The sequence below is a fragment of the Cygnus atratus genome, chromosome 1 (genome assembly GCF_013377495.2).
Source record: "Cygnus atratus isolate AKBS03 ecotype Queensland, Australia chromosome 1, CAtr_DNAZoo_HiC_assembly, whole genome shotgun sequence".
Lineage (NCBI taxonomy): Eukaryota > Metazoa > Chordata > Aves > Anseriformes > Anatidae > Cygnus > Cygnus atratus.
The window spans coordinates 102,241,131-102,263,959 of NC_066362.1; the positions used below are offsets into that span (position 1 = coordinate 102,241,131).

The following is a 22,829-nucleotide window of genomic DNA, read 5'->3' on the forward strand; positions in this document are numbered from 1 at the left end:
TCTGGATCCCATGCACTTGTGTACATCCAGTTTCCTCAGATAGTCTTGAACCTGATCTTCTCTTACAATGGGTGGGATTTCATTCCACCAGTCTTTACCTTGAGATTCAGGGACTTGAGAGATGTGGTAAGAGCAGTTGCTAGTGAAAGCCAAGGCAAAAATGTTGAGTATCTCAGTCTTCTCTATGTCAGTTGTTGCCAGATCCCATCTTCTTCTTCAGAGCTGGTGCAATGTCTTCTGTCTTCCTTTTCTGATTGATGTACCTGTCAAAACTCATCTTTTCATTTTTTGCATCCCTTACCAAGTTCAGCTTCAACTGTGCCTTAGCTTTCCTGATTCCATCCCTACACACCAGGCAGTACCCCTGTATTCTTCCCAGGATACCTGTCCCTGCTTCCACTTCCTATGCATTTCTTTCTTACACTGTACTTTGACCAAGAGGTCCTTACTCAACCATGCTGGTCTCTTGTCTTCCTTTCCCAATTTCTTGCATGTGGGAATAAAGAGCTGTTATGCTCTAAGAAAAATGCCCTTTATTCCTGAGGACAGTTTCCCAGGGGAAAGGGAAGGGAAGGGAGAGCACAAGAAAGAGAGCATGAGAAAAAGAGAGAGAAAGAGAGTGCAAGAAAGAGAGAGCAGAAGAGAGTGAGAAAGAGCTCGAGAGAGGGTGAGGGGGAGAGAGAGGAAAAGAGGGAGATTGAGAGGGATAGGAAGGGAGAGGGAGAGAAACAGAGAACCCAAGTGACACACGACACAATTGCTCACCCCCACCTGACCGATGCCCAGCCAGTCCTTGAACAATGGCAGCCCTCCCATTCCTGGCCAATTTCCCCAGGTTTTATTGTTGAGCATGATGTTATATGGTATGGAACATTCCTTTTGTCCATTTGGGTCAGCTGTCCTAGTTGTGTCCTTTTCCAGCATCTTGTAACCCCCCAGCCTCTTTGCTAGCCAGGCAGCATGAGAAGCAGAAGAGTCCTTGACTCTGTGTAAGCACTGCTCAGCAACTACTCAGTTTGTTGTCAACATTATTTTCCTCCTGAATCCAAAATGTGTCACCATACTGTTGTCCAAAAATGTAGAACCCTTACCTGGTGTGCAATAGGTCAATTCTCACACACTCAGGAGAGATATAGCTTTTATTCAGGCCTGGGTGCTTGGTGGATTTTCCATAAGTCAAGCACGCCCAGTGCTGGTTTCTTTGCTACAGTAAATTCATACATATTCTATCAATTCAATACATATTAATGCTAATCTACATGAGTTACATAATTCTGTGGCATCATCCTTCTTGGGTCCTTTTCAGGCCCTTCTGCTCATGCCTCCTTTTCTTTGGGGGTCCTTGGTGATCTTCAGTGGTCTTCCCTGATGAAGTACCCTAACCCTTTTTATCCATATGTGGTCACATCACCTAAGGACAACTTAAGGCTACTTTCTGTTGCCTCCTTTCCATTCTTTCTTCCAGAAAGAGCATTTTGCCCCTGATCAAATGGAGCCTAGGTTAAACATTGAACATGGATTACTTTTTGTCCTGTGCTACATAAATGATAGTTGATTATGGGGATCCTTAAATAAACTTAGACAATACCTCTTCTTTTCCAAGGGAGAGACTGTTCCGCTACAATACAAGCTACAATGAAGAAAATTAACTTCATCCCAACCAAAACCAGGACACCTTCCTCAGACAAATTTGACTGCCAATTCACAAATTCGATAGCAACTTGTAGAGCAAAGGATGTTGTTCCAGTTACTGTACGTGTTGGAGTCCGTGTTTCCCTTGACATGAATTGCAGCACATTTTTCTGCAAAGAGTAAATTGGGTTCTCCAGGTTTCCAGAACCTGTAAAAGAAAGTTCCCCTATTGAGAATGCATTGGCATGCATGACAGTTGGGGTGAAGTCATCTCACACGGTTGTGGAAAACAAAAGTGAACAAAAATGTGACAGATCGGGAGCTCTGGAAAGGCAAAGAAGACTGCTTGTGTCTCCCTGACTTTTCAGGGCAGTTAGCAACAGACACCCCTCAATGACACAGACCTTGCCTTACACCGTGTATTGGTCCCTTGGACTAAGGGGTGTGAGTTGCAGGACTTTCCTCACTCTCTCAGGATATTCACGAGGCCATCCTATTATATGGAGTCCAATCCACCCATTGCCATTGCCCATTTTTGTGAGCAGTCAGGCCTATGTAATATTTTGTTTCGTAGGTGTTAGTAACTAGTCCTTTCACCGAGCTGAAGAGGAACTCCTAGAAAAAAAATGTAATCTCCATGAGGTTCAGGACTGAACAGAGGGAGGTGGCAGGAGCCCCAGTGGGGTGGAGCTGGTGGCAGAAAGGAGCCAGTGCTGAGTGGATGCAGCAAGGACATCCCCCCTCCACTGCAGGAGCCAGGAGGGGCTCTGAGGCCCCTCCAGGCCTGGCACTCCTGTCTCCGGGCTGCTCTGCCCCTCTCTCAGCCCTGCACTTACCTGCTCTGCTTCTGTATTGATCACCACCAGGTGGGAGCCCATCCCACTGCAGTTCTGCTGGCTCTCATCCCAGGGCATCCGATCAGCTGAGAAGTAATAGCAGCTTTCTTGAAAGCATCTCCAGCCCTCTGGACAGCACATCCAGCTGTCCTCCGTAGGGGAAGAAGACCCTGTTTTGAACAAGATGCGCTGTGCCTCTTCTCAGTGAGCTCAGCATAGAACCCCAAGTATCAGGGAAGGGGTTTGAACTGCGCCTCTTTTTTGGACAGCGGCAAAGGATCTCTTTTGTGCTCCACAAACAGCACCATTGACAGCCTGACAGATTCCTGTCACAAGGCCCCTGCCTGAGCTGCTTTTTTCTTTGTTCTATCATGCCCATTCAAGCTCTGTTTGGGGAGAGAGGCAGCTTCTGCCTTACCGTTCCCGAGGAAGTGAGATGGGAAGTAGCTGGCAGGACTCCTCTGGGAACACTTGCATCAGAAAAGCGTTGTCCAAGTGATTAGCTCTCAACTCATACACAGTAACAAACATACACAGTAAACTAGTCTGACAGCCTTACTGCCAACACAGGTAGTTTCTTACACAAGCCATGTTTTTCCTAGAAATTTGCCATACACACAGAAAGTCACATGATGGATTGAAAAGCATAGGTACATTCTCTAAAGCACGAGGCTGTATTTTTTTCAGGTTATATAGCTCTATCTGTAAGCTGTATATATCACACACAGAATATAGCTCAATATAGAATATGTCCAACAAACAAGTCCATCCAGTATAGTCAACCAACAAATACACTTTGGTACACTGAGCAGAGCTGAAGATGCTTGCCCTGAATCTCAGACCTCACAGGGAATGTCTTCTTGGGTTTCCCAGACAGGAGCTCTCCAGCGGGGCTAAGTGCAAACCTATGCAATCAAGGTGCAATGGCCAAATGTTGTAACCAACTGCTGCTGATACAGGGCCAGGAAAATGAAAGGAACAGGGAAGGGAGAAGATGCCGAGAAGACTGTTGTCCAAAGCAAGACCACAGAGGATCCAAAACCAAAACCAAAGGATTCTTCTCCTGCAAGAAGCACATGAAAAGCAATGAACCTGCCCCCCTCCAATGCTTCTGCCTGGGCAGGTGCTTAGTCCTTCCAGTACCTTCAGGTATATAGAGCTGTTGATTCTCACCAGCTACGTGACCATATCCCTTCCACTCACATATTCTCACCCAGCAGAGTGAAGATGCAGGCTTCAGGGATCACACCCTTAAAAAGCTCCCAGCTTTCATGCATGAGGCTGTGGAGTCTCTTCTCTGGAGATATTCAAGGCCCATCTGGACGCCTACCTGGGCAACCTGCTCTAGGGAATCTGCTTTGGCAGGGGGGTTGGACCTGATGATCTCTTGAGGTCCCTTCCAACCCCTACAATTCTGTGACTCTGTGAAATGAAAACCTGCTCATTTCATGAAGTTTAAATCTAATCGGGATCAAAGCAGTTGTCTCAGATTCCCATCTTGGCACCAAATGGAGAGAGTGTAGTGTCCAGTGAGTGGAAGAAGTAGAAAAAAATGTTAATTTACCTATGTTCTTCTGTATTAGATCCACTCAAAGTTTACCATTACATTTGTAGAAACAGAAACCCTGGCACTGGAGAGCACAGGCTTGAGCCATCCCCTACAAAAGGATGAGGTGCTTTTGGCTAGATTTGTGAACTGGACCGGACCTGAGGGGCCATGTGTGGGCACAGAATGGGACGAGTGATCAGAAGATGGAACTGGAGCAACCCACCCTCTTCCACTGGCCCAGGACATGTTTTCAGAGCATCCTAAGTCAGATTGTACAACATAACATATTCTTTCCTCACGTCTCCATCTTCCTTCCCTAGAGCAATCCAGCTCTGGCTGACAATCCCGTTCCCAAACTCAAAGGCTGACTTACACCTGAATAAATTTGGGGGACGTGCTTAATGTCACTCCCAAGGCTCTTAGCATCACTCACTTTTGCTTGCAGATACATTGGGGACGCAGTGCCACTCTGGAGCATTCTGAGGCAGAGTCTTGTACTGGCCGCAGCTTCTGTGAAAGAGAACAACTGGGAAGAGAGGAAAGAAAAGGAAGGCGCCACTGTCATCCTTTCACCCTCACTCATAGGCAAGCTGCCCTGCCCTCCAGCTTCTGGCTGAGCTCCCTCAAAGACTCTGTTACATTAACAAGCCCTGAAAATTGTATCCTGAAGGAAAAGAGCAGACAGCTTTCCCCATTATTGGTCACTCCCTCCCTTGGGCAAACATTGATCAGATGAACCCCTCTCACCTCAGCTGGCTGAGAGACTCATTTTCCCAGCTGACAAAGCCCAGCTAAGACACCCTTTGAGGATGGGGTCGCAAAAAGGTCAAAGAAGATGTGAGATCATCTTAATAAAGGTGGAATATCAATATGCATTCCCTCTTAATCTTCCTGTGTTCTGCAGCTTTAGAGCACCATTTTCACCCATACCAAGAAGGGGAAGAACTGCTGAGTGCTGAGGCCTCACCCAAGGGAGTTGAACACCACAGAAGAGTTATCGCAGAGCAATAACGATACTCCAGGACACTACAAGCAACATATTTCCCTTCTGTTTGTTCCAGGCGGTGTGGGTGGGATGCAGCTGGAGCATTTTGGTGGATTTACGCCTCACTCTGCTAAAACGTGGGCAGCCCTGGTAGCAGTATTTCCAGGGAGATCATGCTGGCTCCTCACCTGCAACATGGTCACAAGGAGCTCTGAGGGAGACCACAAATGCGCCCAGGAGAACTGAGACCCAACAGCCGGCCTTCGGGGAACCTGCTCAGATGTCGTTTGGCACTAAGGAGACTTCTCGGCTCTGTTGCAGTGGGAGGGCAGGAGCTGATGGGTTTCACCCAGGACTGGCTTTATTCGGGCAGGTGGGGAAGTGAGAGGAGCTGTGGGAAGGCCCTGCCAGGACACTACCTGCTAACTGTGGAAGGGACGCTGCTCCCCAGCTAAGAGTGCAGTGGGGGAAAGGGGCAGCAGAACAGGCTGTTTTGGTGCAGGGCAGTCGCCTGCTGGTGAAGAGACTAGGGTTTTCTTTTTCCACCTGACACCAGGCATCTTCAGGCGACCGTTCCCTTCATCCCCGGGGAAGTAAAGGGACCCTGGAACCCACCGAGGCCGACGGTCACAAGGGCAGTTTTGACGGCAAGGGCAGAAACAAGGAAGACCCAGGGGCTCAGGCGGGAACAGCTTCTCCCTTCTGCTGGGGCTGAAAAACACAAGGCAAGAGTGGAAATCCCCCGGCCCAGAGTTGGGAGGCAGGATAATCCAAGGGGCTGCATGCCCTGACAGCCTGCTGATAACCCTGTCCCAAGGACTGGCAAGTCCCGCAAGTGCTGTAACCGGGTTGTGCTGTCTGTCACTAGCAGAGGGTCACACCTGCAGTGTAGGGCAACACAGGGACTGCCCTCTTGCTTTTTATCACAAGCCATGCCTGCGCTCTTCCCAAACTGCACTACTTTCCTTGTCCTATCGCGCCTCTTTTGTCCCCTGCACACCTTCCTGGTTGCCCTCCCTTACCCCTGTCTTTCGCTGAATTCCCTTTCTGTACTTCCCTCCTCCTCACCTCTCTTTGGAGCTTCTTTCTCTCAGCTACCCAACTCCTTATTTTGGCTCTGTCCCCCAGCCTTTTTTACGCAATAGCATGTAGTCACTTACTCAAAGGAGTGACAGTCCAGCTCGGTGTTTGTGGCAGCAGACACGCAGAAGAGATGGTTTCTACCCTGAGAATGGGCACTGGGTCTTTCTCCTGGTACACAGCCAGCCACGGTACCGTGCCCTTTATATAACCCAGCCCTGTATTTTCCCCCACCTTCTCCTTCTTCTAGAGGAGGACAGAAAGGAAGGCTTTATGGTTACCTGCAGTCCCAGGACTGACTCTCCCTTGTTGGTTCATTATCGCTGCCATAGCATCACTCTTCTCCATCAAGAGTCCGTCCACCTTACTGGTACAGCCACAAACGCAGCCCTCCTCATGCAGGAGGAGGAGCTAGGGCAGCTCCCATAGTGCTGGGCGGTCTGCGCAGACTCTAATCTGATGTGCAGACAGAGTCATAGCTGGGGTATTCTCCACAGCACATGGAGATGGGGGAATTTTCATCATTTCTCTGCCAGGACATTTCACAAGAGGCTTGTTGCAACACAGAAACTCATAGAGGCAAAGGAAAACAGACGAAAAACAGAACCACTGCTGCTCAGACCATCTCCTTCTGCACATTTTCAATCAGCTTCACAGGACACAGTACTGGTGATTTTCCTTCCCTGGCGAGTGAGTACGTGTGTGAAAATGCCTGTGCTGTTGGTATTTTCTTACAAAGGGATAATAAAGACGCTCACAAGGGCCTACAAAAGCAGTCAGAACACCACAGGAAGGCACATCTGTGGCTCAGTCTGGGCAAGTCCCCATGCAAGGCCCAAGCCCAGTAACCCAGAGCACAGGAAGTTGCCAACATGGTTTCTGACTAATTGCTGAGGAAAAAGATGGTGCTTTGAGCAGAGAGGAGGGGTTGCATGTGACTTGCCGATATGGAGCCGGAGATCAGAAGGGATCACCAGATCATGTCAGCATCCCTGCCTCTTACAGATCGTGAAGCTTTACTCTGTCACCACTACGTAAGACACACATGGTGCTTCTAGCACTGCGCGGGGTGACTTGATTGAAAACTCTGGAGGATGTAAGTGTCCCTAAGGATATCCCTAAGGATAAAGAAGCCCTGCTGGGCCTCACTGCACTCTGAGCTGAGTGGTGTGGGCATGCAGACACTGCTCTTCCACACCCCATCAGCTAGCTTTCTCCCTGTGAAGAGGCAGGCAGACATGCACGTGCTGAGGAAGAAATGGGATAGCTAAAAACATAAGTGTATGCATCAAAGGCTCAGAAGAGCAGGGCACACAGCTGGTTGTAAATGAGGACAAACTTAAACTGTGTGTAGAAAAGCAGACTCTTTTTATTGTGCACAAAAGGCTCAGACCATCCCAACAGCGCTGTTGCATTGGGAAGGTGGTCCATAAACGTGCTTGCTGGTATTGTCCTAGAAGGAATTAGCTACTGGAAGGTACTTGCTACTGGGTTCACAGCACAGTGAGAGATTCTAAAATGAAATTTTAGAACAAAGCTTGGTAACAAAGATGAATTGTACTACTCATGCCCCAAAATGAGAATGTGTGCTCTTTGTTCTTGCTCTGTAATATACCTGACTTTGTGCACATGGGAGGTGTGGTGAGGGTGGCTGATCAGGAAGGAAAACGCAGAGGGTATGGAACTGTTACAGGGAAAATCTGCTCATTTCACACAGCTTAAATCTAATCAGGATTGAAGCAGTACATTAATGACACGTAGTTAATGGTAACCCACGATCCCTATATTCAGGATCAGTATCAGGAACATAATGGATCGACAACATATTAATAAACATCTGTGGGTTTCTAAACAGCTTCCTGCAAGTAACCCCCCAGAACTCCAGCCCCTACATGTGATCACACACACACTTGCACAAGCTCCTGACCCTGCCCTCACCCCTGCTGCGGGAAGTGCGGCTTACGAGAACACATCCTCTTTTCTGGGCGTGTGGGTTCCCCTGTTTACAGGGGCTTCCTGCTGCTGGTGCAGGTTCTGTGTGTGTCCACACCACTTCGTTCAGTCTGCTGACCCACGGGCCGGTGAGGAAGCACAAGGGAACACGCATCTGCTGAAGCTTTGGTCCTGTACTTGCCGTACCCCTTACTGCCAGGAATGACAGCTGAATGCCTGCCCATGGCATCCAACTCTGCTTATAGATGCTCCAACCTGGCAGAGTTGCCAGGGTCTCTTGTGCCTGTCCCTGAACCACTGAAGACAGTGGTACTTGGTTTTACCAAGTTCATTGCTAGGGAATGCTAGTTGGAGGCCCTGGAGAAACTTGAGTCTACTTTCCCAGACCCTCGCAGTACAGACAAGAGCCAACAAGAACAGCACGGATACAAACAAGGTCAGTGGGACGTGAACACAAGAAAATACTGCAGCGACAGAGGTCTTGCATGACTCGAGATTGCAGGAGGAGCCACAGAATGCAACTTCCCCCAGAGGTACTCATGGTCTGGGAAGCTGAAAGCCCAAAGCTGGAAAAGAAACCTTCATCGGCTTTTCTGCGTAATCAAACCACACAGGGAATTGGTTGCATCTCCTGTTTGAGAGGTGCCAACATGGAAAACGACATGCTGGGAGCATCAAAAGTGCCTGGTTTTACAGGCTCTCTGTCGAGCAAACAGCCGCCTGAACCAGGATGGAAAAGATATGGGAGAGATCCAAGCACTAAAAAAGACTGCTTTTGAAGACACTGGGGTCCATCAGTGCTGGTCAGTGTCTAAGTACCAACTCTTAAGAGCACAGGAGCAAGCAATTCCAAAATGTTGGCAGTCAAACAGGTGGAGCAGAAGGTTGGCTTGGCTGAGCAGGGACCTTCTTCTAGAGCTTAGGCAGAAAAATAGTGTATGGCCACTGGAAGCGAGGTCGGGTGACATGGGAGGACTACAGGGATGCTGTTTGCCATTGTAGGGAGAGAATTCATGCAGCCAAAGCTCAATTAGAGTTGAAGCTGGCCAGTACTGCAAGGGCAATATAAAGAGTTTTGTAAGATATGCTAACAGCAAAAGGAGGACCAGAGAAAACCTTGGTCCGATCCTTGATGGGGATGTTCCGCTCACAAACTGGGACACAGACAAAGCAGAGGTGGAATTTGCTGCTCCAGCTGGATTCATGTAAGTCTATGGGGCCTGTTGGGATTCGTCCCCAGGGACTCAGCGAGCTGGCTGACATCATCATGAGACCTCTCTCAATCATTTCCCAATGGTTTTGGGAACCTGGAGAGAGAGGTCCCAGTTGACTGGAAGCTGACAAACATTGTGCCAGCTTTACGAAGGGCAAGAAAGGAGATCCTGATAACAGCAGGCCTGAGAGTCACACCTCAGTGCCTGGTACAATTATGGAGAAGGTTATTCTGGGAGTTACTGAAAAAAATCTTGAAAGACCATGCAGTCATTGGTCACAGCAAGTATGGGTTTAACAACAGCAGGTGCTAGAATCCGCACCTGGGACAGGGCAACCCTGGCTATATGGACTGACTGGGGGACAGGAGGCTGGAGAGCAGCCCTGTGGAAAGGGATCTGGGGTTTTGCCCAACGGTAAGCTCAATATGAATCAACAGTGTGCCCTTGCAGCCAAAAGGGCCAACCATATCCACGGGTGCATCAAGGACAGCATTGCTAGCTGGTTGAGGGAAGTGACTGTCCTGCTGTACTCTGTGCTGATGTCGCCTCATCTCGAGCACTGTGTGCAGTTTTGGGCACCATAATGCAAGAAGGACATAAAACACTTGGTGTCCAAAGGAGGGCTATGAAGACGGTGAAGGTCTAGAGGGCAAGATGTATGAGGAGCTGCTAAAGTCACCTAGTTTGTTCAGACTTGAGAAGAGGAGACTGTGGGGAGGCCTCGTGGCGGCCTGCAGCTCCCTCACAAGGGGAGCGGAGGGGCAGGCACTGAGCTCTGCTCTCTGGGGACAGCAACAAGACCCGAGGGAATGGCATGGAGCTGGGACAGGGGAGGGTCAGGCTGGGTGTTAGGGAAAGGTTCTGCACCCAGAGGGTGCTTGGGCACTGGGACAGGCTCCCCAGGGAAGTGGTAATGGCAGCAATCCTGTCAGAGCTCAAGAAGCACTTGGACAGAGCTCTCAGACATATGGTTTTATTTTACAGTGGTCTTGTGTGCAGCTCGGACTCATTGATTTTGTGAGTCCCTTCCAACTCAGGATATTCCATGATTTTAAAGATCAGCAGGTGTGCTCGCATTTAGAAATGAACTTGATGGATCTAGCTGACACATCCTCAGAGTTTGCTGGCAGTTCCTGCATCAGTTTGAAGCCCCTGGGGATCCTGCTTTCCAGTTTTCTTGAGTTCAGAATGAATTGAAGGGAAAGACTTATCTGCAACTGCCAACTGTAAGCTAGCACTCGAGAAGGAAATACCAACAAAGCAAGAGGCAGAAAACACAGAGCAAGTGCTACCATCTGTGACAATACAGAAAGAGAGAATGAATTCCATGGGAAGTTCTTACCAATGTGTTTGGTTACGTTGTGCTTTCAAGGACTAGAGAACAGCACCACGGCCCTGAGAGTCCCAGTAGCATTTAGGAGAGTGCAGTTTGCCGAGGCCACTGAAAGGCACAGCAGCCGCTGAAAAGCACTGCTTTCCTTCCAGGACATCTGCTCAGCCAACATGTACTAGCAGCATTTTTGCAAACATCTCCAGCCTGTTGTGCAGCACACCCAGCCTTGCACTCTGTAGCAATGGAAGGCCACAGAGTGAATGCTACCGAGAACACGGAGAGGGAACACGGCCTGTTGTCTGAAGAGTCACCGCAGTCTTGAGGACAACACTGCATTGGTCCCTGCAGTTTGTTACCCAGGCAGCAGATCGAACCTCTAACCACGTGTCCAAAGAAGGTTCAGGAAAAGGCCAATGTCATTGCAATGCTAGTGTCTTTGACCATCTGTGGTAACTGATGGAAGTTTCCTATGTCCTGAAAAGGCAAACATTCATGTTTGGGAGCATCTTCCATACGAGGAGAGGCTGAGAGAGCTGGGACTGTTCAGCCTGGAAGGGTGAAGGAAGGTTGATGCTCAGCAGTTGTGTGACCATATTACGTCCACTCACACATTCCTACTGAGCAGAATGAAGTTGCAAGCTCCACAAAAATCCTCTGTGTTCTTGTCAGGTCATGGATGGTCTCTCAGGTGTACTTAGGATGAGGCTCCCTCCACCAGACAGTTTTTGCTGCAGCTCCAGAAATTTGGAGACAATGGCTCTTGTTTATGTGGGAGTCTGTTCCACTTCTTCTGTATTTCTGCCTTCTGGTAGTTTACAAGATATGTCTCATTGTTCACATTAATCAGTTCCCCAGGCCTCCAGAACCAGAGACAAGGACTTGCTACTCTTCGGCATGCTCTGTTGAACACTGTAGGGCAAAGCCAGGTCAAGGACCTGCTGGCCAAGGGCTCAGAGGGGCACGGAGATGAACCCTTCCAGAAGCTGATTCATCCACAGACTCACCTCTGTGCTCCCACTCTGCTAATCCCACTGGCAGCTGTCGTATGTGGAAACCTGCCTTCTTTCTACAGCCTTTCTACAAGAGGGCCGTGTTTGGTCCTGGCAGGAGGAGCTGCTCACCACAGCCTCTTCACAGCAGCAGAAGGAACTGTGGTTCAGCTCTGTCATTCAATGGCTGTGGCACATTCAGTCAGCTTTACCACTGCACTCTCAACCTTCTCTCTGGTGCTTTGGCTCTTTGCTGAAGGAGGGAAGAAAGGAAAACTGCTCCTTGTTAGTCTTGCGTGCTAAGAATTATCCCAGAGTGAGAGTCCTCATGGCAGAAACAGGAACTGATGGGAACCTAGCTAAAGACTCCAGACAAGGAGGTCCTTCCAGTCAGACCTGAGCCCAGGCTCCCAGAATGGGGCTGGGGGGGAGCTGTGCCACAGCACAGGATGCTTTCCAGCTTGCAAGTGAATAGGCCCTACTTGCAGGGCCAGGAGAGAGTACTGTCACAGATTATCCTTCTTGAAATGGCCAAGGCAGGATCTGGGTCTATGATACCTCAGACTGTGCATGTCTCAGGAAGAAAGCCTCACCCCAGGACTCCTGTGCAAGAGCTCTCAGGGAAGGCCATTCTGAGAAGTGACAGGGTGAAGTCAGATCACCAAGGCAGACCGCTACTGGGTTCATTTTCCTCCCTATCTAGTTTTTCAGTGTCTGCTCAAAAGGAGGTAAAGTGTGGGCTATTACATTCCACTAATGCTAAAACAAAAGCCTGCTGATGTGAATTTGGCCATTATAAACTCCCTAAATAGGGGAGGAAACATCTCGTTAAACAGTGGTCTCCAGGTGAGGCGTATTAACTTCAGATGCATGACATAGGGGGAAAGAAGTATATTGTTCTGTTCTGCTCACAGCTAGAGCATTGGGTTTAGCCAGAGGCCTCCACTGAACACTGCTTTCTGACATCTGTCTGTGACAGTGCTTCATTTTGCCTTGCTTTGTTGTCAGTGTCCTGTGGAATTAAGTCAAATCCCTACAAGCATCCATAGTACACCTGTGCAAATATCCTCGTTAACCAGTGGGGATTGATAATTTCAGAAGCAGGACTCCAGCATCTTCCTGCCTGTTAGTTTATAAAGTTACAGGTTCTTCTCCACAAACACAAAGGAGCAAAGATAGAGGAGCCCCAGAAACCTTGTCACTGACAATGGAGCAGAGCCCCAGGTGTCCAGGCCTGCTCCTGGGCAGACCAGTGACTCTGAGGGTCTGCTACTGTGAAGACCAAAAGTCTTGACCAGCTAACAGAGAGACCTTTTTCCCTTTGTGTCTATGCATGAGGCAGAGTGTAGGGAAAACCATGGAATCTAGGGTCCAACTACTGGATGCTCAATGACTAAGCCTAGCTACTGGAGGGATCCATACTGTATATATGTAAGCTTATATTATCCACTAACAAGCTTTCACCCTGATCAGCCAGAGAGAGCAGTAGGGTGAGGCTGATGATGATGTTTGTGTCAGTGCTTTTCAGCAGTGCTCATCTGTCTGTCTGTCTGTATGCTATGTATACTTGTACCTGTATACGTACACGTTGTGGGAATGTGTGCATCTGTGCCTATTCGGTGTACGCACTCAGCCGCGCTACAGCCTGGACCTAAGGACATGGAACTGCAGCTGCCTTGCGTCTGCTGGGCCATGGGATATGGCAGCTTCTGCCACCACCCACAGAACGACTCCCATTGATTGGTTTCGGAAGCCAACTCTCCTGGTCAGCCACTTTCCTCCAGTACAAATTCTCCCCTCCACTGGGACACAGAGGGACAGTTCACATTCATAGGTAGGACAGAATAACACAGCCAGGAGATGCACATCGGCACTGCATGGGGAACTGGCACAGTTAGTTTGGGAGAACCGAGGCAGATGATGCTTCCTGAGGCAAACAGAGGTGGGGGCATAGGGACCAGGACACAGAAATGGGTTGAGAAGGATGGGAGCCTCAGGGGCACACGGTCCGCAGCAAGACTCAGGTGGAAGTGAAGGCAATATGCATTGCACTTCTGGAGGGACCCTCGTGGGCAGCAACCGCCCTGCCTCTTCCTGCCTCTTCTCCAGCATCGTCCAGCCTGGGCAGGTGTGCCCTGACAGGGTCCACTGAGCTGTCAGCCTCCCAGGATGGCTGCTGCATCTGTTGAGTCCAGGATTAGCTCTGAGGTGGGAAGGGTGACCAAGGGACCTAATTATTTTGCTGCTGGGGCCGTGTCCTCATACTTGGTCAACCATGTGCAGGTTAGACTCCTGGCACACGCTCATGTTTCTCTCTCAGGCAAGACTTTCAGCCATGGCACCATATAAAAACCCCACAGCTGGTTTCCTGTGCCCGGTCTCTCCCAGAGCTTTGGCTGTGTGCAAGAGGTCCGTTACACACAGGTTATCTGAAGCGTTAAGACTCACTGGGTTAATGCAACTTCTGCTGCAGTCGTCATCTATGGCTCTTTCCTGGCACAGCAACATGCTTGATATGAAGCACGTGCATATGCAAAATACCTCAGCATAGAGAGGGAAAGGGAAAGAGGCAGAGGAGAAATGAGCCCAGAGCCTTTTTCATCGGTGTAATATTATATTTTCTGGTTTACAGGAAATCAGTATTTGTTCAGCAAAACCAATGCTGAACAGGACTCTCTATGACCCAGCAAGAAGCAGGCACCTCTTCTCAAGGAGACAAAGGAAATAGTAGCAATGAATATCCTTCTTGCATTCCTGCATCTTCTTCCTTCTGGAGAGCTCTACCTTTTTTCAACCTCGTCTGTCAGTCCCACGGAGGCAATGGCACTGAAAGAAAGTTATAGGCCCATTTCCGAGACATGACCCTTAACCTGCCATGCTTGCCTGGAGCTTCCATTGCCAAATCTGTCTTCACCAACCATGGGATGGGATGGTCAGCCTGAGAAAGCACAGGCAGAGTTCTTCTAGCATGGATTCTTTCCACTTCAGGGGTCATAGTACTTTCAGAAATACATATGCACAGGGGATGCTGGATGCAGAGCAACATCACTCCCAGTCTCATCATCCCACCCAGCACAGGGAAGATAAAGGCTCCAAGGCTCCCCTACCCCTCCCAACACAGCCCTCTGCTGTTCCCAGTTCTCTGCTAATCTCAGAATGAGGATTCCTCCATCATATAGTTACTGCTGCAGTTTCACAAATCCGATAAGAATAGGTCTTGCATGGGACATCATTCCAGTTCCGGAGATGTTCTGTATTGTGATGGATTACAACACACGTCTCATCAGGTGCATTACTTGGCTCCCCAGACCTCCAGAACCTGAGACAGAGACAGACATGTTACTCCCTGTGCACCCTGCAAGCACATTGCTGGAAAAGGCCACACGTGGAACACAAGGCTTGGAGGGGAGAAATTCCAGATGCTGTTTGAGGGACAGAAGTCGTACCCTCCCTCTCACTCTGCTAATCCCACTGGCAGCAGTCTTACATGGAAACCTGACTTCTTCCTAGAACCAACACGGCAGGGATCTGTTCAGGCCTGGTGGGCAGAGCTGCTCACCACAACTCACCCCAGGCACTTCACAGCCAGCAGAGGATGTGTCTCTTCCAGGAGAAAGATCTGCAAGAAAAGCCCTGGAGATCTCTCCCAGCGCCCCAGCGCTTCTGCAGCATCACAGCACTGGCCCAGCATGTGCTTACACCTGCACACATACAGGCACATATACCATGTGCCTATCCCTGCACGCATGCATGGTGGGGCAGTACGGAGGTCAGGCAAGGCTCGTCATGCATGAAGGGCTCTTTCTCCTGATGAAATGCAGCTTCTTCTATGCCTACAGCACCGATGGTCATGTCACAGATAATTTATCGCTAACCACTAACCAGCATGGATGGATCCGTGGGAACCTGGTATCCTACAAAGCCCTTGCCTGCTCCATCACTGTCCTCTCACAGACAGTCATGGCACATCCCTCTCATGCTCATCAGACACCCTCACATCTCTTCCACCCTCTTGCACTACCCGGAGCCACACCAAACACTCTCCGTCATGGCATACTCACGTTGCTGTTTCATTATAGGGAGTCTGGTCTGCCCAGTGCCACTGGCCCACCTCCTGTGCCCTCAGACCGATGTGTAAATTGATTCCTTCTCGCCGGTATGTATTCTGTCGTGTTATTTCCTTATTGAGGAAATCCTGGAAATCAGAGTACAACGTCCATGAGGTTCAGGACTGAACAGAGGGAGGTGGCAGGAGCCCCAGTGGGGTGGAGCTGGTGGCAGAAAGGAGCCAGTGCTGAGTGGATGCAGCAAGGACATCCCCCCTCCACTGCAGGAGCCAGGAGGGGCTCTGAGGCCCCTCCAGGCCTGGCACTCCTGTCTCCAGGCTGCTCTGCCCCTCTCTCAGCCCTGCACTTACCTGCTCTGCTTTTGTATTGATCACCACCAGGTGGGAGCCCATCCCACTGCAGTTCTGCTGGCTCTCATCCCAGGGCATCCGATCAGCTGAGAAGTAATAGCAGCTGTCTTGAAAGCGTCTCCAGCCCTCTGGACAGCACTTCCAGCCTCGCCCTGTGCAGGGAAAGACCACAGAGGGTGTGGTCAGGATACAACAAGGATAATGCTGGTATTTCTTCAAATTGTTTTGAGGTATGATCAGAAGAGAGCTCTTTGTACACAAATCCATGGTAATTCTTGTAACATGCTCTCAGGTATTGCCTTGACAAAGACAAAGCCATTCTGGTGATCTGTTTTGACTCTTCCTTGTACAGTCTCCCATAAGATTGTAGGTGCAGCAGCAGGGAATATTGCTTGTTTTCCTGAATAGAGTTGCACTTTTATTATTGCTCCATTATTAATCTTCCCTGCGCCACTGTATGATACTATCCCTTTTGTTCTTGTCAGTGTGTTCACACCCACCCTGTCCTACTAGGACACTCTTAACATGGACATATCCTCCCCCTAAGCTACTAGCAGGAAATCCTTTTTCTCCCCACATATCTCCTCTGAAGCCTGCTCCTGTTGCTGCTTGCTGTGATAGCAGACCCCAGTAATCATCATCCTCATTCCAAAGACCTCCTGCATCCTTGCCAGCACTACTGACCTTTGCCTTGAGGCACTGACAAGATACAGTGCCACTCTGTGAGGTTCAGCTGCAGGGCTGTGGGCTCATCACAGCTGTAGGAGATGTGAGTGACTGGAAAGGGAGAGAGAAGAAGGCAGGGTTACCACTTTCTCCGTGTTTCTCCCACACCATTTTTGTGTTTCACTTTTTTATGCATTTCCCCACCAAGCACTGACTCAGCATCACTGCTCCTCTGGCTCTCTCTTCCAAGTTCTCAAGTGGTAACTGACATTCTGTCAGGGAAAAGGAACAAGCATTTCTGCTCCCAGCATCCCACAGCTGCCTGCAAGGATCCTCCACTCAGTGACTGACAATTTCTAGCCAGGATGACCTAGTCAACAAAGCTAGGGAAGCCTGAGACCCACCTGAGCAGGCCCAGGTGGCTGTAGCAAGCCTGTGGTTTGTTATTGGAGTGTGTCCCAGCACTGAGCAGATGACTTCAGGCTTCCTTGGATGCCATGGAGCTGAAGGTGTGGGGTTAGTTGCTCCATGGCTCTTAGAAAACTAGGCCCAAAACAGTGGTATGGCTGCCTTCACAGAAAGAAAGTGACAATCTTCCATGTCAGAGAGCAGAGGGACCACTGGGAGGGGATAACACAGAGAACATGCCACAGGGTGGGACTGATTCCACCTGACCACAGGCATTTACCATGGAGATACTCATCTAAACGCCTTTACAAACAGTGGATTAAAAGAAGCACTTCAGCAACAGTTTCTCTCTTCCTAAGCTAGACATAGACATCAGCAATAGTTTGGATGAGAAACACATTAGATGGGCCTGTTTTAGCAGCAGCAAAGACAGTCCAGGTGAAAGTAACAGCATACGCCTCTCACTACTGAAACCAGGGTGGAATACTTGGGACTTGCTATTTGGCTCATCGGAAATAATATAGTGGTGGTGACTGGTGTCAGCAGGCCATGTTCACAGCCCAAAGGACTGTGGAGTTGTCACCAACTCAAACACTCAGGGATATTGATAATATAGATAATATTGACAATAGAGATGTCTATTTTCATCAGGTGTGTCATTTAGAAATAACGGTACTAATGAGGAGGGCAGAGTAATCATAGTGACCTCTGTGAGCGATCAGTGAACTCCTATAATGGATGAAGGCTCAGAGGAGCTGCGCAGGGGTAATTACAAAGCTCGGGGAAGAATGTATGCAGTGACTGACCACAGTCGTTGCAATGAAAGGTGACCTTATCTCAGCACAAATGGGACCAGAGAGTGGACTTTGCCCTAGTTAGCTGAGTGAATCAACCAGTTATATCAGCTGAGTGAACTGACCAGCTGTGTAACTGTTCATCCCTCAGAAGATCAAAAAGATGGCAATAATTTCCTAAGTTAGCCAGACAGGCATGGGATGAAGGTATGCACAGCTCAGCCCAAAACAGTGTAGGAAACCGAACAACTAACAAGAACAACTCCAAGGAGAGCAGTGAGCCTGAGCTGGCTTTAACCCATATATTCCTTTTGGTCACTGGGGATACACAGTGTTGCAATGGTGGATAGATGGCAGAGATTGGTAATGGGGTCACATTTATATTGTGATTCAACTGTGCATTGCAATTGCTACTCTTTTCTATGTGTGATTTGTACTCGTATTTTGATTAAATACATTGCTGTGTCCCTCTGCCACATCAAAATCATATGTAACATCAATTAACTTCAAATAAGGGAATTTGCAATTAAAGATTAAACCTTCTGTGTGGAATCCCTAAAGAAAAAGGAAAAAAAAAAAAAAGGCCAGGTGGTATTAGATTCTAACAGCCTACCCAAAGCCTCCCCAACAATTCAAAAAAGTATTGTGAAAAGTTATGTATTCGGGAACAAAGCAATGCTGGGACTTGGAACTAAGGACAATAAAGGAAGGGCAGCAATATATCCTGACAGCACACCTTCTGTCACCTACATTGACAATGTGTGTCAACATGCCATGAATGATCCTTAGCAGAAAATGAGATTGAACCAGTGATCATAATCTCTGGTGTGTGTGCAAGACTCATTTTTTTGAACTATTCCAGTGAAACGCCACAAACACTTAAAAGGGGTGTGAGTTTGCAACTGTGCAGTTAGGCCTGTAGATGCCAGCTAGACTTGCTCCACAACAGTTCTCTGCACAGGCAACAAGTATGCAGAAGGGGAACTGTGAATGCAGTGGAGAAATTCAAATGTGAGCCTTTGAGGTTGCCCATAGGCTAAGAAGAATGAAGAAAGAGGTAGGGGAAGAAGGTGAAGAAAGCTGTCCAGAGATGAGGCTTCCTGAAGGGTTACAGGGTAATAAGAAATATCTTTCTCCAACCACAACCCCATAAAAACTCCCTGCTGACAGGGTTTGCACCCTTTCTCATGAGAACACAGTTCCTGAGTAAAATCTCCCTTCTGGTTGGAAGCAATTCCCCTCTGCTGACAGATTTCTCCACCCTTCTCCCAGCACATCCCCCAAGCCTCTCTCCCAACTCCTGGTCACCAGCCTGCACATACTCACCTAGGAGAGCAACAACAAGGGCAGCACAGACCAAGAGGAGGAGCAATGAGATCAGCCACGGGAGCCATGGAGGATATGTCTGGGTATGTTGCTCATGCTTCTTCTTCTTCTGAGGTACTACAAGTGAAGGAATGTACCAAACACAACAGCACAGTCAAACATGCTTCAGTCAGCCCACATACCAATGGTGTACAACTCAAGGAAGAACTGCTCTAAAAAACGCAATTTCAGTTCTGATGGCAAATTACACAGTTTGAGAGAGGAGCAGATTTCCGCAGCAAGTCAGGCTTCTGGAGCAGGTTAGGTTTCTGGAGATGGTCAGGTTCAGCACCAGTGTCCACAGCCCCAGTGACTCTTGTGAGCTAGCAGTAGTAATTGCTACCAATGCTAATTGCTAGCAATGGGGGGTGAAGCCTTCACATGGCCTCAAAGTCTGGATTGAAGCCATGTGTCCAAATTGACCTCAAAACTACTGAATGCAACATTGCTCTTTCCATGGTATTTGAGACATTCACATGAAGATTTCATGCGAACTTCTCCACAGAATATGTTTTATACCTGCTTCAGTTCTTTTTCAGCTTTCTGGACTTTCTGTGTATGGGAAGGCTGGTGTAAGCTGAACAAGAGCAAGAACGAAAAATGTGCAAAGGTATGATGGTACAGAATCAACAGAAGAGGAAAAAAAAATACTTCCTAGGAAAAGCCCCTTCCCTCTCTGGTTTCCAAGCCAGGGTTCAGAGATTTTCTGTGGTAAAACTTGGCTGTGCCAGGCTGGGTGTCTGTGAGAACAGAGGTATGTGTCCAGCAGCCTGCATAAAGTATCCCACTCAGATTCACACTTGCCGGAGCCTGACTTTTGTCTAGACAGACATTGCTGTACCAAGTGCCAAGGAGGTTTGGGAGCAGGCAGGAGAATGGGTCCCAGGGAAGGAGAAGCAAACACTTGTTAGGAGACAGTTTTAGGCTGTAGCAAGTACACAAGCCAGGACAAACAGGAGGGTGAAGAGACAGCAGCACTCACTGCAGAACAAGAGTGAAGAAGTTTCTGAAGAGACCAGTATTAATGATAAGCTTAGAGAGACCTCATTCACTGTTCATCATGAAACTCCCAAGTCTGCCAGCCACCCCATGTGCCTGCCAGACATGATGAGTGAGCAAGACTTTCAGAAGCTGCTGTTCAAGGAAGCCCTCTGACTACTTCCCAAAGGCTTGGGGGAGGCTGTTACAGCAGGGGAAAAATCATCGTCTTTCATTATCAGAAAAAACATTCACAGGCAGTCAGGACTCAGATTTCCCTGGACAAATCATGTGTTTCCAGCCAGACTATGTCTGTGCTGAAAACAGGGACCTGGATCATGACCTGGAATCCAGCCATTACTCATGCCTCAGGGCAGGCAAGGAATAATCTGGAGCTGGTGCCTGTTGTAAGATGGAGGTAAAGATGTAAATTGGCAATTTAATATCCTTAGTAGCAAGAATAGTTTATTTATTTATTTATTCATTTACATATATATACTTTCACCACTTTCGTGTAGGGTCCTGTACCTAATGGTGGAAGCAATGAGACAAGCACAGAGTATCTACACCTCTGTGTATTCCTACTTGTGACATAATGAGTACAGTATGCACACTGATGTGGACATGCCTTGAATTTGCACAAAGCCTAGTTAAGGCACTGCTTTACAACCATGATTTTTTAAATAGCAATAAAAATGTGTTTGGTGTGTTAATTATTTTTCAGGAGCAGTAGACATGGATCTTCCTCCAGATCTTAGATAATTCTTCCCCTGTGTATTTCAATGTGTTTTGTTCAATCCCATCTCTCCTTTCAACTTTTAAGTCTGTCTTCTCCATGCACCATTTCTCAATAAACAAAGGGCCATGGGGCTGTATGTTTCTGCAGCCAGTGCCACCTCTCAAAACGGTGTGGAGGACAAGTGCCCGCTCTACATTTTTCTCTAATGGTCTCTACACAAGCAAAAATCTGCAGCTTCATTTTGTCAGAAGGAAGAGCAGTAGCAGCCAGGGCTTGGGCTCATTTGCTGCTATTCACTGACATGGAAGCCCCTCCACCTTTGTAACAGATCAGATTGTTTGTAATAAACCACAGTCTCTATTGTTGGTACTAGATATTTGTCCAAAAATAACTTTCTCATCCAAGACATGCCTAGATAACATGTAAAGAGGCAGCTACCATCTGCATCATACCAGGATTAAGCACTACTACTGCGCAGCACCCATCCTGGTCTCTCACTCATTGGTGTTGCAACCAGTGGACTAAGGGAGCCCAAATACTTTACTGAATGCTCACCTGACATCTACTGCTGCGTTGTCAGTAGTCATCCTTATTCATGCTGCAAATCTGACTACCTAACAATTCCCACCTCCCCTCTTGTAGACATTCCTTTAGCATCTTACTTTAAAATTCCTTCAGTCTCCTGCTCTTGTAGCGGCAGATCTGTCTCATCAATTTGTCAAACTATGAACCAGAGTCCCAGAAGGAAAAAACTCTGTTTCCTGTTCTTCAGTCCACCTCCTTCTGAGGTCCCATTCCCCTTAAAAAAGCACCAATTCCTTACCTTCAACCTCTTCAGTTGGTGATGCATTCTTGAACTTCACTTCGGCATAGGTGATTTCTGATTCCATTTAATCACAGTGTGCTCAGCGATCCCCGTTTGTAGTTTTGTTATATAAAAGCTTGTTCCTTCAGGTCCCTGAATCCAGAGGAAGACACCACTGAGTTGCTGAACCTTTTCTATTGCTCATTCATCCTTTGGCTGTCAAAGGCATCCATGCTGAACACTGGAAGCAATGGCAAAAACATGAGAATTGCTGGGAGCTCAGAACTATTCTAAACAAATCTTTGGTTTTTTAGCCCAGAAAATCAGCCCTGGCACTGTGAGAAAGAAAAGAAAAATGAGAACTTAGTGACTGAGAAGGAAGTTGCACTCCTCCTTCCTCAAATTCCAGTCTCAGTTTCTAGCTGATAGGTTTCCTGTTTAAGATCTCCTGTCTCTTCCTTTGTCATGTTTCTTTTTTTTTTTTTTTTTTTAAGATTTATTTCCCTCACTTATCTTTATGTGTTGTTTTGTTTGTCTGTTAGTAATTCTATCTTTTCTTTTAGGTTTGCAGCTAGTACAGGTCTTAGCCCAGTTTAACCTGCAGCACAGTGAGATATAAGATGTATTCTGCCCTCAGTTGTCTCTTGTGGTTAAGCTGCACTTGCTACATCAAATATTCCATTCCTTGCCTCATCCTGGGAAGTCAGCCACAATTGGCAGCTAGCACTAGAATAAATCTCAAATGAACTGTTCCTGTAGAGGAGAGACTGGGAGTTGCAGCCTCTACAAAGAGGAATAGAAAACAATCAAAAGTTTGAAATATCAATGGAGAAACAGAGAAGGTCTTAGGAGTATGTGGGGACAAGAAAAGTAAGGTTCTTTTTAGAAGTGATGATGGTTTGAGAAGTTGTTGGGAAGAGCAAAGACAGATAACACTCTATCACAACCGGATTTACAGCCTGTGGAAGTGCAGAGCAGTGCTCACTTCAGGGAATCAGACTCCAGTTCAAAGGTTAAAAAGGGTTTGTTTGTATTTCTTACTCCACCACCGTCATTTGTGTCCATTTACCTTCTATTACATTGGGG

The 22,829-nt window shown here is 48.0% G+C and overlaps 2 protein-coding genes across 3 annotated transcripts; both read right to left on the bottom strand.

Annotated features, from left to right (window-relative positions):
- Positions 1-1,138: 1,138 nt before the first annotated feature.
- Positions 1,139-6,545, bottom strand: LOC118247594 (C-type lectin domain family 6 member A-like). 2 transcript variants are annotated; one of them, XM_035545703.2, is made up of 6 exons: positions 6,364-6,545; positions 5,618-5,713; positions 4,451-4,543; positions 2,469-2,638; positions 2,117-2,247; positions 1,139-1,840 (listed from the first exon to the last, which is right to left on the bottom strand). In XM_035545703.2, the coding sequence occupies exons 1-6, from the start codon at positions 6,428-6,430 to the stop codon at positions 1,681-1,683; spliced, it is 717 nt and encodes a 238-aa protein (XP_035401596.1). In that variant the 5' UTR covers positions 6,431-6,545; the 3' UTR covers positions 1,139-1,680. The 2 variants fall into 2 exon arrangements, 1 of the variants encoding a protein (XP_035401596.1); XR_004778492.2 differs by having other exon boundaries at positions 1,701-1,840; positions 2,037-2,247; positions 6,364-6,512.
- A 7,620-nt stretch (positions 6,546-14,165) lies between these two features.
- On the bottom strand, positions 14,166-22,156 carry LOC118247595 (C-type lectin domain family 4 member D-like). Its single transcript, XM_035545704.2, has 6 exons — positions 21,762-22,156; positions 19,183-19,299; positions 16,673-16,765; positions 15,989-16,140; positions 15,633-15,766; positions 14,166-14,890 (listed from the first exon to the last, which is right to left on the bottom strand). The coding sequence occupies exons 1-6, from the start codon at positions 21,826-21,828 to the stop codon at positions 14,743-14,745; spliced, it is 711 nt and encodes a 236-aa protein (XP_035401597.1). The 5' UTR covers positions 21,829-22,156; the 3' UTR covers positions 14,166-14,742.
- Positions 22,157-22,829: the final 673 nt, after the last annotated feature.

Coding starts and splice junctions, on each gene's coding strand:
- LOC118247594 (XM_035545703.2), bottom strand. CDS start 6,430: ATGGAGAAGAGTGATGCTATGGCAGCGATAATGAACCAACAAGGGAGA. Junction 4,544..5,617: donor CCTTGTGACCGTCGGCCTCG/GTGGGTTCCAGG, acceptor CTCTCTTCCCAG/TTGTTCTCTTTCACAGAAGC. Junction 2,639..4,450: donor CAATGTATCTGCAAGCAAAA/GTGAGTGATGCT, acceptor TGTTCAAAACAG/GGTCTTCTTCCCCTACGGAG.
- LOC118247595 (XM_035545704.2), bottom strand. CDS start 21,828: ATGGAATCAGAAATCACCTATGCCGAAGTGAAGTTCAAGAATGCATCA. Junction 19,300..21,761: donor ACCAACTGAAGAGGTTGAAG/GTAAGGAATTGG, acceptor CTTCACTTGTAG/TACCTCAGAAGAAGAAGAAG. Junction 15,767..15,988: donor TCAATACAAAAGCAGAGCAG/GTAAGTGCAGGG, acceptor TCTGATTTCCAG/GATTTCCTCAATAAGGAAAT.